The 14,602-nt window shown below is 34.9% G+C and overlaps 2 protein-coding genes across 4 annotated transcripts; one reads left to right on the top strand and one right to left on the bottom strand.

Moving 5' to 3' along the window:
* The first annotated feature begins 3,033 nt into the window (after positions 1-3,033).
* Positions 3,034-8,713, top strand: LOC141637568 (protein DAMAGED DNA-BINDING 2-like). Of its 3 annotated transcripts, none has more exons than XM_074447070.1 (11): positions 3,034-3,360; positions 4,045-4,135; positions 5,361-5,488; positions 5,668-5,790; positions 5,907-5,995; positions 6,136-6,256; positions 6,359-6,450; positions 7,116-7,245; positions 7,332-7,580; positions 7,667-7,863; positions 8,287-8,713. In XM_074447070.1, the coding sequence occupies exons 1-11, from the start codon at positions 3,139-3,141 to the stop codon at positions 8,495-8,497; spliced, it is 1,653 nt and encodes a 550-aa protein (XP_074303171.1). In that variant the 5' UTR covers positions 3,034-3,138; the 3' UTR covers positions 8,498-8,713. The 3 variants fall into 3 exon arrangements, with proteins under 3 accessions (XP_074303171.1, XP_074303173.1, XP_074303172.1); XM_074447072.1 differs by lacking the exon at positions 3,034-3,360 and adding an exon at positions 3,729-3,747; XM_074447071.1 differs by lacking the exon at positions 3,034-3,360 and adding an exon at positions 3,846-3,917.
* A 217-nt stretch (positions 8,714-8,930) lies between these two features.
* Positions 8,931-10,424, bottom strand: LOC141637569 ((S)-8-oxocitronellyl enol synthase ISY1-like). The gene has a single exon (XM_074447073.1). The coding sequence runs from the start codon at positions 10,352-10,354 to the stop codon at positions 9,203-9,205; it is 1,152 nt and encodes a 383-aa protein (XP_074303174.1). The 5' UTR covers positions 10,355-10,424; the 3' UTR covers positions 8,931-9,202.
* Positions 10,425-14,602: the final 4,178 nt, after the last annotated feature.

Here is a 14,602-nt window from a genome sequence, read left to right as displayed (position 1 = left end):
ATATGAACTGTTATCGTGTATTCTATGAACATATTATTAGATTGTATATGTAGGGCTCCAATTTCCCTAAAAAACTAATGGTAACATAAAATAAATTAGTTTCTTAATTATTGACTAAACAAGGACTTGTTAAATTATGATGGACTCAATTTTCAAAGGTTATATCTAATTTGTCCAAATCAAAGGAGGCATCCATCCTTTAGTAATTCACCATTAATATACTGCCACGTGGAGTATTATAATAGAATGAAAGCCACGTCTTCCAAATTGCTCATAAGTTGGTGCTAAGAAAGCATTGTTGATTGAAAATTTAGTTTGTTGCAAGCTTGGAATGTATGGTTATTTTGGAGTGTGATTTTATAATTTTATCCTATTTAGTTATTAATTGAGGTTGATAAAATTTTAGGAGAAATTATTCAAAAGAATTGAATTTTAATTGAAATTGATAGAAAGTGATTTAATTTGATGTGATTATGTGAACGTAAAAGGAATTTGGATCATAATTCATTTTAAATTAGGACAGACATGCATTGGCTAGAGCCTACAGATATGAATATATACTAAGACGATTTTCTACAAGTGTCAATATTAGTTATTGTACATTAGTACATAATATGATTATACTCCATTGTACATTAGTACATAATATGATTATACTCCTTTCATCTTAATCATTTATTTGCCTTTTTAGTTCTTTGTGAACAGTATTGTAATCAAAGGAAAAAATGGATTGGGACGGATACATGAATAAGCTAATTTGTGATGAGTAAAAAATGAGATAGTTCACTTCATCAACTTGTGAAAATTTCATCATAAATGATACTCCTACTCCGTATATGAAAAGTAACTCTTTGATTCATAAGTATTTGGTTCTTTCATTTTTGTAAATGTTGAAGTGATAGATTATAATCAAATAGGTTATTTAAGCTGTTTTGTTGGGCAAGTTTTGAGTTCATCGAGCTTAATTTAAACCATCATAAGTACTTATAAGTTCTAATATTATGTTAGAATTATATATTAATCCGATTAAAGTATCAAGAGAAAAAATATTCCACAACACAAATTCAACCAGGTTCCATTGAAAAGTTTTAGAATAAAACTTCCCCTTTAGGATGAACCATTCTAGACTAGTATGTTGTAGTAATATAGTATAGTAGCTCTCATCTCATTCTCTCTACTTTACATTAAGCAATAATAAAATTGTTTTACAAAATACTTTTCTAAAGCTTGTTCTCACACTAAAGTTTATTCATTTCTGTTCCAAACCTACACTTAATTAATACGAACTGCCAACGTATATTCTATGAATATGTTACAATTGTATATTTAATGGTAACATAACAAATTAAAAAAAGTTTTTTAGAGCAATTGCAATGAGAGGTTTTTTGTCTTGGGTTTGTAAATAAGAACTTTTAAAAAAAGTTTGTCCCATTAAAAAATAAAGTTTGTTCTTAAATGAACAAACTAGGTTTGAAAAGAAGAACCAAATTCTTCCCAAAAAAACAAGAAATTGTAGAGATAGTAGATTAATTATGTCCCCATTAGAGCATTAGCAACAGTAGTTTTTATTCTTTAGATTATCACCAAGAACTTATTTAAAATGTTTATCTACTAAATCATAAATTTGGTTCTTAATTTTAAGAATTGAGTTCTAAAATAAGAACAAGGTTTATAAGCATATGGAAAAGTGATGACCAATATCATAACATAGAAAATATGGGTTGTCTTTAAGCATTGTCTATTTCCATGAAAAAAAAGTTCTTCTATTGTAGAATAGAGTTCTTAAATATTGAAAATAGAGAAATATGATATGGTATAAGAAGAACTTTTTATAGAGTTCATCTATTACTATTACTCTTAGAGAACTTTATTTAAAGTCATTCTATTGCACCAAAAGTTCTTAATTATTGAAATTGTGAAAATCTAAGAACTTTATATAAAGTTCTTCTAGTGCACTTGCTCTTATTGACTAAAACAAGGACTTGTTGATTAAAAATTTAGTTTGTTGCAAGTTTGGAATGTGTGATTATTTTTGGAGTGATTATATAATTTATGATAAATACAACTTAATGAATTGTATTTAAGGAATAAATGAGAAAAAAATTCTTAATATAGAAGACATTAATTGCATTGATTTATATAATTTAGTTTTGAATTCCCAAATTAATACGAAATATAGAAGATATTAAATGCTTAAATAAAACCTAATGAGTTGTATTTAACATTGCCCCACAATTTATCCAATTTTGTTATTAAATGAGGTTGATAAGATTATATGAGGTTGATTAAATGTTCAAAATATTGAATGAAGAATTGGCTTAAATTGAAATGGATAGAAAGTGATTTAATTTGATGTGAACATAAGAGGAATTTTGATCAATCTAAGATTAAAGCAAACAAATAACTCATTCTACTATTCTATATTAGGTCATACATGCATCGACTAGAGGCTACAGATATAAATATATACATGCATCGACTAGAGCCTACATCAACACTGGACATTTTTATCGCTATCTGCACCAGTTGAGTCTTTTCGGGGCAGGTCATTTTCAATTTAATAGAATTCGGCCTTAATCGGGTCGGCTCTGATTAATTTGAGTTCGGATCATTCCCAAGTCGGTTATTATCAAGTTATTTAGAGTTAAAGATCAATTCGAATTCGAGTTTAAGTCCTCGAGTCAATTGAATTTCAAGATGGATTAATTTTGCCAAACCTTACACTAATATGGCTGAACTCTCAATTCCAAAGCATAACAAAAGCAGGCCAAAAACGACGTCGTTTGATCGCAACACTAGGGCGCCGTAGAACTACAAACCCCACGGGTAGTTGGATATGTATACGGCAATCAGAAAGCCACGTAATCTCCCGCCAATTCAACCTCCAAAATCCCCAAAACACCCCTCACATAACCGCCCAAACTCACCCAACACAAAAGGGTAAAACAGTCAACTCACCAAAACTTCACAGTTCCCAAAGCAAAGGCGGTTCACATTCCCTCAAATTAACCCAACACTCGTTCACTTCCTCCCATTTTTTACCAATCCGATTCAAAAAAATTGTGCCGACTAATGTAAAACCGTCTCACACAAGACTAATTTACGATATTCAGCGTGTCGGAGAGTGAATTGACCAAAATGCCTCCGAGAACAAGAAGGGCAGTTTCGCCCAAATTCATAATTGAAGAAGAAGATGATGAAGATCCTCAACAAAGCTCTTCAGATGATGAAGAATTAGTAGAAGATGAATTTGAAGAAGAAATTGTTAAAGAAGATGAAGAGGAAGAAGAAGAGATTGTTGAAGAAATTAAGAAAAAGGAGAAGAAACCAATTACAATTTCACTTGCAAATGTTTGTAAAGTATGTTCCTTTTTGAATAATACTTTGTCGTTTCATTTGATTGTTTACGTTTTTCAAAATACGCGTATTTTTAGTTAGGGGTTTAGTGGCGGAACTAGAGTGCTAGCACGGGCGGTAAAAAAGTTTGAAGCTTTTTAGTTAAATTGTACTCTCGTTGTCCCAATTATTTGTTACCTTTGATTAAAATACCCCGCTTATAGAATAAAAAAGGTAAATAAATGTTCGGGATGGAGAGAGTATGAAAGTTTCAATTTTTATTTTCTAGTTTACCTTATTGCATTACTAATTTGATGGGTGAAGATGTTTGTTGGGTAACTATACATTCTTGTCGCCCCAATTATTTGTCTGCCTTTGATTAAATTACCCCGCTTATAGAATAAAAAAAAGGTAAATAAATGATTGAAGCGGAGGGAGTGCAAAAGTTTCAATTTTTTTAGTTTATGTTATTGCATTGCTAATTTGACTAGGGAAGATGTTTGTTGGGTAATTATATATTCTTGTCGTCCCAATTATTTGTCTGCCTTTGGTTAAATTACCACGCTTATAGAATAAAAAAGGTAAATAAATGATTGAAGCGTAGGGAGTGCAAAAGTTTCAATTTTTTTAGTTTGTGTTATTGCATTACTAATTTGATTGGTGAAAATTTTGTTGGGGTAACTATAAATTCTGGTTTCGTCACTGTAGGTGTGTAAGAAGCGAGGACATCAAGCGGGATTTCAAGGGGCTACTTACATTGATTGCCCTATGAAACCTTGTTTCCTATGTAAATTGCCTGGTATGTTTTGTTTTTGAATTTCTTAACTTTAGTTAGTGTGTTATAGCATCACATTTTGGATGTTGTGATTGGAACATGGTTTCGTGTAGTCGTATTATTCGTTGATAGGAGCCAATTTCTAATGGGGGCCTAATGACTGCTTATTGTTTGGTGCTATATTAGATGGGTTGAAGCAAAATGGCTGACGGAACTAATTGAGCTTCTTTTGAAGTGGGGTAGTAATTATTAGATGCAATTCTTGACGCAAAATTTTATTTTGGGTCATGTAGTAATGACTTCTATGTCTGTTAAGATAGGGTTAAGGCTGTTTTGTATTTGACCTCTTATATCGGTATTTGTGGGAGCGTTTGAAGCATTTGGGCTAAGGTTGTGGATGTCGTGTCTCTCGTTCTGTAAGACCTAATAGATTGAGAGGATCATTATGGGTATGAATATGAATACAAAATGGGCATGAACAACATCACTTACTATGATGATTAATGGAATGGGATATATTTCATTAATTGGGTAAGCTAGTGACTTATGGAAGTGAATGATGATTTTGCAGACTATTGTTTCCTTAGTTCTTTTATATTCTGATCAAGCCATCAAGGGTCTGTATTTTGACGGAACTCACATTGATGTGATTCTGAGTATAAGGTTGAGAGTACATTGAGTGTATATATATATGATGTGGTGCTAGGTGAGATCTTTATCGGACATGGTATAGTAACAATTAATGGCAACCACATTTCAGTTTTAGAAATATGTACTCACACTTTTAAGAGATACTCCCTTCATACCATAAGAAGATTGCAGTTCATTTTGGTTTATCCCCAAATAGTTCATCACTTGGGGGCCTCATAATGCCACTGCCATTATAGACTATTCCACGGAGTTTTCCTCTTTGATATGATATGTGCTCGTGTTTGGCATTCAATGTCCATTGAAGACTTGAAAGGAATGCCTTCCTCTCGCCAGATTGTCACCCTTTCATAGCCATTTTCCTACATTACAATGTCCTCGTACTAGGTTAAACCTTTTTGTACTTTTACAATCTTGCTAATTGCTACTTATCTAAATTTATTTTCTGTCTTATGCACGTTGCGTTGCTATATGATTGGCTTTTCTTTTTCCTACTTTCAATTTGGGGGAAAGCCCTTTTTGGTGTTTGAAAGGCGTTGTGTGCTCAGCACAACATTAATGTCTCTGACATGACTCATAATTGTCGGTTTTGGTGATGAAGGGCATACAACAATGTTTTGTCCTCACCGAGTGGCTATGGAGCATGGTGTTATTCCAGCACCTCGAAGAAGCACTCAACATGCAGTGAATTATATCTTTGAACGCCAGCTCAGACCCCATGTTCCTGCTGTAAGTTGACCACTGTCTTTTATGTCTTCATTTGTGGGAGTCTGGGAGTTTTCCATGGTTTTGCTGTGTTGGGTTTTGGTGGAGTTACAAATAGTTCCTTCTGTGTGCAGTTATCTTTGCATTTAATCCTTACTGGTTTGATCATCTTTTATCTTGCTTTTCCCTTGGTTTCAACTTAGATTAAGCCAGAATACCTGATCCCTGATCAAGTGACCTGTGGCGTCATCAGATATCATAGTAGACGAGTGACATGTCTGGAGTTTCATCCTACAAATAACAATATTCTTTTATCTGGGGATAAGGTTCGACTCATTTGATTATTCATTTTATGATTATTTTTTTGGTTAGCATGGTTGATATCTAAACATTTTGGCGCTAAGAGTATGGATTGTTATGCATTCCTCAATTATTTTCGCAGAAAGGACAACTTGGAGTTTGGGATTTTGAAAAGGTATCTGAAAAGACTGTTTATGGGAATATTCACTCTTGCTTACTCAACAGTATGAGGTAATATTCAGTCATTCTGGCTAAATTTCACTTCTATCTAACACAGGCTGAAAATAGAGAACTCCTATGTTTTGAGTTTGTCGGGCTCCATGTGGACTATTCTGGAGCCACGTATATGACAGTAATTTTTTGTCAATCAGGTTTAGCACCGTTAATGATGGAGCTGTTTTTGGTGCATCGTCTGATGGAACCGCTAGTTATACTGACTTAGAGACTGGTATTTCTGAGTCACTGATGGACCTCAATCCTGATGGCTGGCAGGTTTGTAATATTTTTACCATATTATGAGCTCTTATCCTGTGTTCTTGGCTGGCAGGTTTAGTGTTATTGATCCGTTAACAGCTACTGTATGTTGTTATGTAGGGGCCAAACAAGTGGAAGATGCTGTATGGACTGGATATCCACTCAGAGAAAGGGCTAATTCTGGTTTCAGATAATTTTGGCTTTCTGTACATGTAAGTATGCTTTAGCTAGTCCATTGGATGAGGACGACACGCCAATGTATCTACGGTTATTGAGCAATCTTGTTATTGATTGTTTGAAGTGCATTTGATTGAGGAATCTTAACGGGATTTCCTTCCTGTTATCTTGTGAGAATCTCATGTGGCTGCTGTAAACATGAATATTCAGTCATATTGTGGCTCTCTTAAAGGGCAAGATAATGCCACTATCACTTTCACTAATGTCACAAAATCATACTCTAGTGGGAGTTTGTTGACTTAGAAAATGTGCCATCTTAAATATGGATACCCTTATGCAGGTTGCCTTTATTTTGGCTTGTTATATTCTCTCTCTTTTTTTTTTTGGCTTGTTATATTCTGTGGATAAATTTTTGCGGTAATCTGCTTTGCTTTAAGCTTAATACTGAGCTGACTGTTATATTTTTGGTGTAAAATATTCAGTCTAGTCCGCATTCGCACTGGATAGGACTACAAGTGCAAGACCAATTTTAGTCTAGGGGAAAGAAATAAGAAGGATGATTTTAGTTTAAACTGCTTTTCGAATGCATGATTTGTTTGCAGTACCCTCGTGAATGGGAAGGACGGTTTTAGTGTTCATTGCATATCTTTCACATTACTTTGGATAAACAGTTCTGAATGATATTCAACCATACCCCTAGGTTGGATGCACGTACTAAGAATCAAATAGGCGAGGGTATCTTGATTCACAAAAAGGGTAGTAAGGTTGTTGGACTGCACTGTAATCCTGTCCAACCAGATGTTCTCCTGAGCTGTGGAAACGATCACTATGTAAGGTTTTTTCTCTAGTTTCTGTTTTGGTTTTTCCCATCTTTCAGCGTATTTGGGTTAGGTATTAATCTTGTTGCTTTCTACAGGCTCGTTTATGGGATATACGGCGGTTGGAAGCCGGGTCTTCATTTGCTGATCTTTCACATCGCCGAGTAGTAAATTCTGCGTATTTTTCCCCACATACAGGGAGCAAAATTTTAACTACTGCACAAGATAATCGTATTCGTGTTTGGGACTCAATATATGGCAATATGGAGTCACCAAGCCGAGAAATTGTACACAGCCATGATTTCAACCGACATTTAACTGGTTTTCGGGCTGAATGGGATCCAAAGGTTTACCTTTTTAAGTATTAAAATTGCATTCATCGTCCAATCTAGCATTTATACAAGATCTTAAAACTCTCTTTTCATCTGAGCAGGATACCACAGAATCTCTGGCTGTCATTGGACGGTACATCAGTGAGAACTACAATGGCGTTGCACTCCATCCCATTGATTTTATAGATGTCAGCACCGGGCAGTTAGTTGCTGAGGTGCTTGACCCTAATATCACAACTATCACTCCTGTGAATAAGTTGCATCCTAAAGATGATGTTTTGGCATCTGGTAGTTCAAGGCGAGTTCTCTCCCTACTTTCTGTTTTAAGCTGTAACAAGTGTGATATATCATTTTTGGTAAGAATAAGAGATGAAAATACACCAAAAGGGTGTTAGGTTTTACTATTCACAATTAACCGTCATTTTGGTATTCTTAGTTGTTATATACTTATGTGTGCGCGCGCGTGTGTAATAAAACAAAATCACTAGCTATACTGTCTGTGTTTGTTATTTTGTTAAGTAAAAGCCGTTGATAGTTGATATGGGTCATTTGGAAACAGTTTATTTTTGGCAACAAAAAGAGATTACGACTATGTACATTTGACTCCTTTTCCTTCCATGGATGTGGGCCTTTGAGGCTCTCCGATATTGTTGTTGTATTGATCTTGTCATGCATTTTGAAAAGAGCAGTTTGTGAATCATTTCATTGGTGTTATTTTCAGGTCTCTGTTCATATGGAGGCCTAAGGATAAATCAGAGGCTGTGCAGAGTGATGAAAGGAGAACAATTATTACGTGTGGAAAGGGCGACAAAAAATCAAAAAAGAAGTTTGGGGGTGACAGTGATGATTCTGACGACGAATCCTTTAGTGCTAAAAAGGGAAAGATGTCGAAGACAAAATCTGTTGTTTCCATGAAAACGAAAACTCGATGATCTATACATTAAATGTGATGTACGGTGTAGTTAATAGTTGCTTTTTTTGGGTTAAAGAGAAGTTGAGGTTAGAAGGTAGGCCTACCGTAGTACACTTTTTGTTAGGATAAGCGGTAGAGGCTGGTGCTGTTAACATTGTAACTAATGCACAATTGAACATAAGTTTACAACTTTTCCTTGATGGATATTGCCTTGTTCTTTGTTGGGTCACTTGAGCATTTTTTACTGTTAATATTTTGTAACTTTAACCAGACCATCGTGCCTCGCTATAGCCGAGAGCATTGGATGCAATGAGCTTGGGTTTTTAAGGTACGTGCCACGCTTTTTCACTGATCCTTGTGTTTTTTCTGTGCATATTGGTTTCTGCCTGATTTCTTCAGTATCGGAGAAGAGTGGGCGTTGAAGAGAGGCAAGGTGAAATTACAGGAATCTACAAAAATCTCGCGCTATTGCTTATTTCTGGGTATGTATTTCAATTATAGTACAGTAACATTTATTTTTAGAAGACTTAGTTTACATTTTTTAAGTACTAAAATACTGCAAATTACAATTAGTCCTTATTTTTCTTGGCAGAGTTAAAGAAAAACAGTCTGTATGAACATTTCAGAAGGAAAATCGAAACCCTAACTGGCTTCTGTGAGTTATATGCAAACTCAGAAAAGGCGGAAACCCGGAAGCTTTGATCTCTCCCATTTTCTACCCCTTCTAAGGTATCAATTTCTCATTTCTCATTTCATCTATCCAATATGATATTGATTCCAGTGCTGTATACCTCTTTCTGAACCCCATTTGATCCGCTTTCGCTCGCGTTCCCAATAACTTCACTGGGCACCTAAACAACATATCCAAAAACACCCAGTTAGCCAAATCATCCATCTTCGTCTCCACTAACCCTCTCTTCTTTACAATCTCCCTCCAAACTCCGGCCTTATCCGCCATAGCCGTGGAATACAAAAACTCGTCTGAAAACATATTTTCCGGAACTTCTAGCCCAAATTTCGTCCCTATCAAATCCCATATTTCCTCCCATGTAAAGCAACCCCCATTTAAGGCATTAAAGGCCTGACCTTCAGCCGATGATATTCCGTCATTGGTAGAAGCCCATACATGCTGTTGGGCGACTAATCGAGCGTCTGAGATATCTATACAAGTCTCTTCCCAACACTCCCTTGACCCTCCAAACACAAAAGGGAGATTCAATTCCTTGCATATACTTGCATATATACAAAGACAACCCATAAAATTATACGTCGTCTTAGTTGAACACCCTGTAATTAATCCCGGCCTTTGGACCGACCACGCTACATTATACTCTCCAAGCCTCTCCTTTAGCAAGTCTTCTTGGACATAATAGAAATTATTTCCTGTAGAAGCTCTAGGACATTCTTCATCATAGATTGAAGTATGTCCCTTTTCGACCAAACCTCGTAATGAAACATAATGCTTCATTCCTGTCTGAAGCGAAACATGCTTCAAAGACCGTGCATTCGGAAGGATTGCATCCAGTGCATTTGACAGCATAGCCCTGTTTTGCTCACAGCATTCCGGGCTATCAAGAGGGTATTGGCTAGCCCAAGTGACCCAATAAACATGGGTCACGTCTTCCAATAAAGACAACTTTTTTCGGGTTTGGACAGGATCAAGAAGATCACAAGAAATGAAATGGTAATTGCCATTCTTTTCTTGAAGGGAACTTTGTTGTTCCCCTCTTCTAGCGACACCATACACCTTCCATGAGTATTTAGAGCTCAATTGTCGGGCGAGTTCTCTTCCGACAAGCCCTGTGACGCCAAAAATGGCGGCCACTCGCTTCGTCGAAGATCGTTTGTGATTTTTGTTGGATTTTTTCAGGGCCATTTTAAGAGGTTTATGGGTTGTGTTTTTGACTTTGTGGGATGAGATTTAATTGTATTGGTTTGCTGGTAGTAGGATGCATATATGTAGGCAAACACACCTGATTTTTTATGAGCCTACTAGTAATAATATTTTATTTAAATTTAAAGAATGCCAACACATTATTTAGAAGACAATGATAGAGTATCACAGGATGGTACTCAATCTCGGTACCACCCTCTCACATGCCCTTATGTAGGCCCATCATTTTAGTGATCCTGCATATTGCATGTGACAGGGATGACCACCCGGTAGCGTCATCTCATTTTGGTACCATCGACTGCCACCATCTCATTTTCGACATTTAAATTATTAAGTTGTGGCTTTTTTTTTATTATTTTAGAGGAGTTTTCTAGGGATTTATGCAAGCTTGCAGTTTACGTGAAGTATTCACGTGAATCTGGACTGTGATGAATTGATGATTAGTATATTATTAGTGTGAACTCTTTTTAATCATTCACAAAGTACAACTTGGTAGTCAACCTCTTAGTTGACCAAATATTACCTAGCAAACCCCTAAAGTATAATAATATTCTTTACAAAAACTAAGTAGGGATGTAACTGGGGCGAGACGGGGTACCCTTACTCGTGCCTGCCATAGGTTGAGGCGGTTTATAACCGCATTTTGAGGCGATTACATCATATTCATATAGGACATAAAAACTAAAAGCAGGCTATTGAAGCCAAAGACTCGTTATTCAATGGCTTTTACTAAATTGACTGCCCTTTTTTTATTATTATTGTGTAAATGGTTGCTAAATGCGATTTTCTTGACGTAATTTTTATATAGGATCATTCAAAATTAGTCATTTTGTGTTGCTAATACAAGGATAAAGCTGTGTATATTTGACCCTCCTCACCTCGTAATTTACGGGTGAGGTATTAGAGTAATGTTGTTATAAGGGTGGTCTCATTTGAGTGATAAAGGCCAACATTTTGAGTAATAGAGGTCCCTTGCAAGCTTGTCATGTTTAAATAGCAGATACCGTACATGAAGAAAAGACAAAATAATCCCATAATTATTCATAAATGATTTAACTTTTTTAAGACTTTTGGAGTACTTTGTGGGACAGTTTGATCTATACTTAAGGGTACTTAACACTTTAATCTTTAATTACTGAGCTGAGCACTTATGGCTTGTCATTATAGGACAGCTTCTACTAGCTCATTTGTTGTTGGTCCTAACATGAGCATGCAACATGTTAGTTAAGTATGATTAAAGTTTAATCAAGTGGGTCTAATTGCACTTTATTAAGTTAATCACCTGATGCTTTTCGACACGGTATGAAGCTTCCATGGCAGCTACAGTACTTGTTAATTACATATGGTATTCTTTTTGGTAGGAGAGCTAATTAATTAAGGGTCTATTACTCTAATAGTATGTATTAATTATGTGACATCATTGATGATGTCCAAGTATTAGCCATATATAATAATATTAAGATAAAATGGAGTACAATGTTTTATGTAGTTGTTTGTTTAAAGTGCATATCCCCGACCTCCAATGACGATAGGATATAAATATAATAGTTGAACCTTAATCATCACCTTAAGGTTTTGGTTGAGATGATATCAGATTCTCATGCTACCAAAGCCTATGCAGTGGGCACTAACAACTCTTCGAGTCCAGTGGACACTCGAGTGAGGGGGCATGATAGGATATAAATATAATAGTTAGGCCCCAACCATCATTTTAAGGTTTTTGGTTGAGATGATTCGTCTATCAGGCGTTTTATTTGTTATCTCATTACTTTTTTTTTGTCTCGTTATTCTTGTAAAATAACTTGTCTTAATTAAATGATGTTGGATCATTTTAAGTGATGACATATTGTTAAGTCACTAGTTTAGATCCCGCGTAAATGCGCATACGCAGTAAATATAGGCATTTTAATTTTTACTCTATTACTTGTAGATTTTAGATTTATCTCATGAATTTTTATAAAAAATAATTAATCTTAAAATTAATCAAGAGAATTAAGTAATTCCATGAAGTGTGTTTTTTATGAAAATATTTTAACTACCTCAAATTATTTTAATAAATTCTTTTCTCGTCACAAAGTTAATAATAGGAGATATAGTTTATATGTATATACTATAATTTTATACCAATTTTGTTTTATTTTTGTTAAATTTATATTTGTAAGTTTAATGATGAAAAGATTATTTTAAATGAAAAATTAGTTTAATAAATGAAAATCTAATTTGTTTTCATATATATCACTTTGGAGGAAAATTTTAGAGAAGTTTTATTCTCTTAGTATATATATAGAAGGATAGGAGGATTACTCATTCAATTGTTCTTTTATCGTTACTTTGTGGAGCGAGGGGGCTAGCATGTGCAATCCCGTTTAGCCAAACTTTTCGGCCTTTTTTTCCCTAATATCTTCTTTATTAGAAATTCGCCCTCTTAAAATCTTTATCCTCCTAATAACAAATCCTGAATCCGTCATTACACCTACCACATATCCTGAATTCCTGATAGATTACGCAAATTTAAGAACTTATCGATCACTAAATTCTACTGTCTTCTAAACCCAGACAATGTCCATGCTTGGTTAATTTAAAACATTATCTCCATTATTTAATTAATCTTCTAGCTGTAAGATGACGAACTTACTGAATAGTTAATACAAGTCTAAGTCAATCAACAGAAACACGGTTACACAATTTCTGTAGAACAAATAAATAAAAATAATAATATTTCGTAGTAGATTAGTGGTCTAGCTTAACTGTACGTATGTTGTGTATAACTTGATTAGCTGGTGTTATGGAGCTGCACTCTCAATGCTAGTCATGTACCTCTCTCACTATTTGTCAAAGTTTTGTACTCGGTGACGTATCTTGAAATAAATAATAAAAGGGTTTTATTATAAATTGATAGGGGGAAAACATAAAGGAAATCGTAGTATTATTGATAATAGTTCGTTCGTATCTCGAATGATTACATTGGCTCGATATTTATAGTACTAACGAGATCTAAATCGTATCAACTAATATCACAATATAATATAATTATTCTAATACTGATATTATTCCGATTACGATAATATTATCGCAATATTCCCCTAACAGGTTTAATACGTGAAAAAGTAATTTAGTGTGTGAGCATTTTTTTGGTGTAAAAGGAGTTACAAAGGCGATTTTGATGTTGATGGCCTGACGGATTTGAACTTAATTCATGAATACCAATGTGTACCATATTTCCTAACTTTACAAACTAATTTCACTATTTTTGGTTTGATGTTGACGGGATTTGATCCTACATCTCGTTTTAACAAGCTGGCAAGTTGGTAGGTATAAAATTAGTCACAATCTTAAAACACCAAAATAAGAATAAATAAAGAATAATGATAGGGCGTCATTGATGACATTGAGTTTCAGTATTATCCTCTCAAATACACAATGTAGACACTGAAGAGGTTTGTCGGTACTTAAAACGATTTTAAAAGACAAATCTCCAGGCATATACATGTTAAAAATCAGAAGTAAACATAAATAAAGAGGGCAATCGAATTACCTCACAGCGGAATAAATTCGTGAGCAATAATATCCAGCAATATAAGAAAATAAAACCGGATCTGAATAACCCAACTGCTACAAATACTCAAGAGCACTCCAATTGTAGTTAGACTTGGCAAAACCAACCCGATCCGAGACCCGAAATTGACCCGAACTACAACTCTCAATTATGACTCGAAACCCGAATTGACCCGACCCGAACTTTGTTGACCCGGAACAGACCCGACCCGAAATCACCCGACCCGAAAACGACCCGACAAAACACAACACTAATTGAATAAAAAAACTTAAAATAACTAATTTAAAAGCACACTTAATATTGTTAATGTTAAAAATAAAGAATGAATTACCAAAACTGAACTAAAAATAGGTAATACTAATACTAAATGTACTTTTTTATGCCTTAATCGTTGACCCGAACCCGAAATAACCTGACCCGCTTAGACCCGAAAATAACCCGACCAACATGCCCGAAAACACCCGAACTTGAAATGACCCGACCCGACCCAAAATAAACCAATAATATGAGAGACCCGACCTGACCCGACCTTAATTAGCCCGACCCAAACCCGGCCCCTTAACCTGTTTTGCCAAGTCTAATTGTAGTGCCTCCATTATTATCCACACATATGAATATGAGATACGATTTGTATGCTAGTACACCAGGAATGGTTTTATTATTTCTCACAAAAG

Source organism: Silene latifolia, unplaced genomic scaffold (genome assembly GCF_048544455.1).
Source record: "Silene latifolia isolate original U9 population unplaced genomic scaffold, ASM4854445v1 scaffold_119, whole genome shotgun sequence".
In the NCBI taxonomy this organism is placed as follows: domain Eukaryota; kingdom Viridiplantae; phylum Streptophyta; class Magnoliopsida; order Caryophyllales; family Caryophyllaceae; genus Silene; species Silene latifolia.
Note: the sequence above shows the minus strand (reverse complement) of the source record. Positions and strands in the feature narration are given on the sequence as shown.

What these genes read in the sequence shown, in the direction of transcription:
- LOC141637569 (XM_074447073.1), bottom strand. Translation starts at nt 10,354, where the DNA reads ATGGCCCTGAAAAAATCCAACAAAAATCACAAACGATCTTCGACGAAG.
- LOC141637568 (XM_074447070.1), top strand. Translation starts at nt 3,139, where the DNA reads ATGCCTCCGAGAACAAGAAGGGCAGTTTCGCCCAAATTCATAATTGAA. An exon ending in CACTTGCAAATGTTTGTAAA is followed by an intron (nt 3,361 to 4,044) that starts GTATGTTCCTTT and finishes TCGTCACTGTAG; the next exon opens with GTGTGTAAGAAGCGAGGACA. An exon ending in TCAGACCCCATGTTCCTGCT is followed by an intron (nt 5,489 to 5,667) that starts GTAAGTTGACCA and finishes GTTTCAACTTAG; the next exon opens with ATTAAGCCAGAATACCTGAT.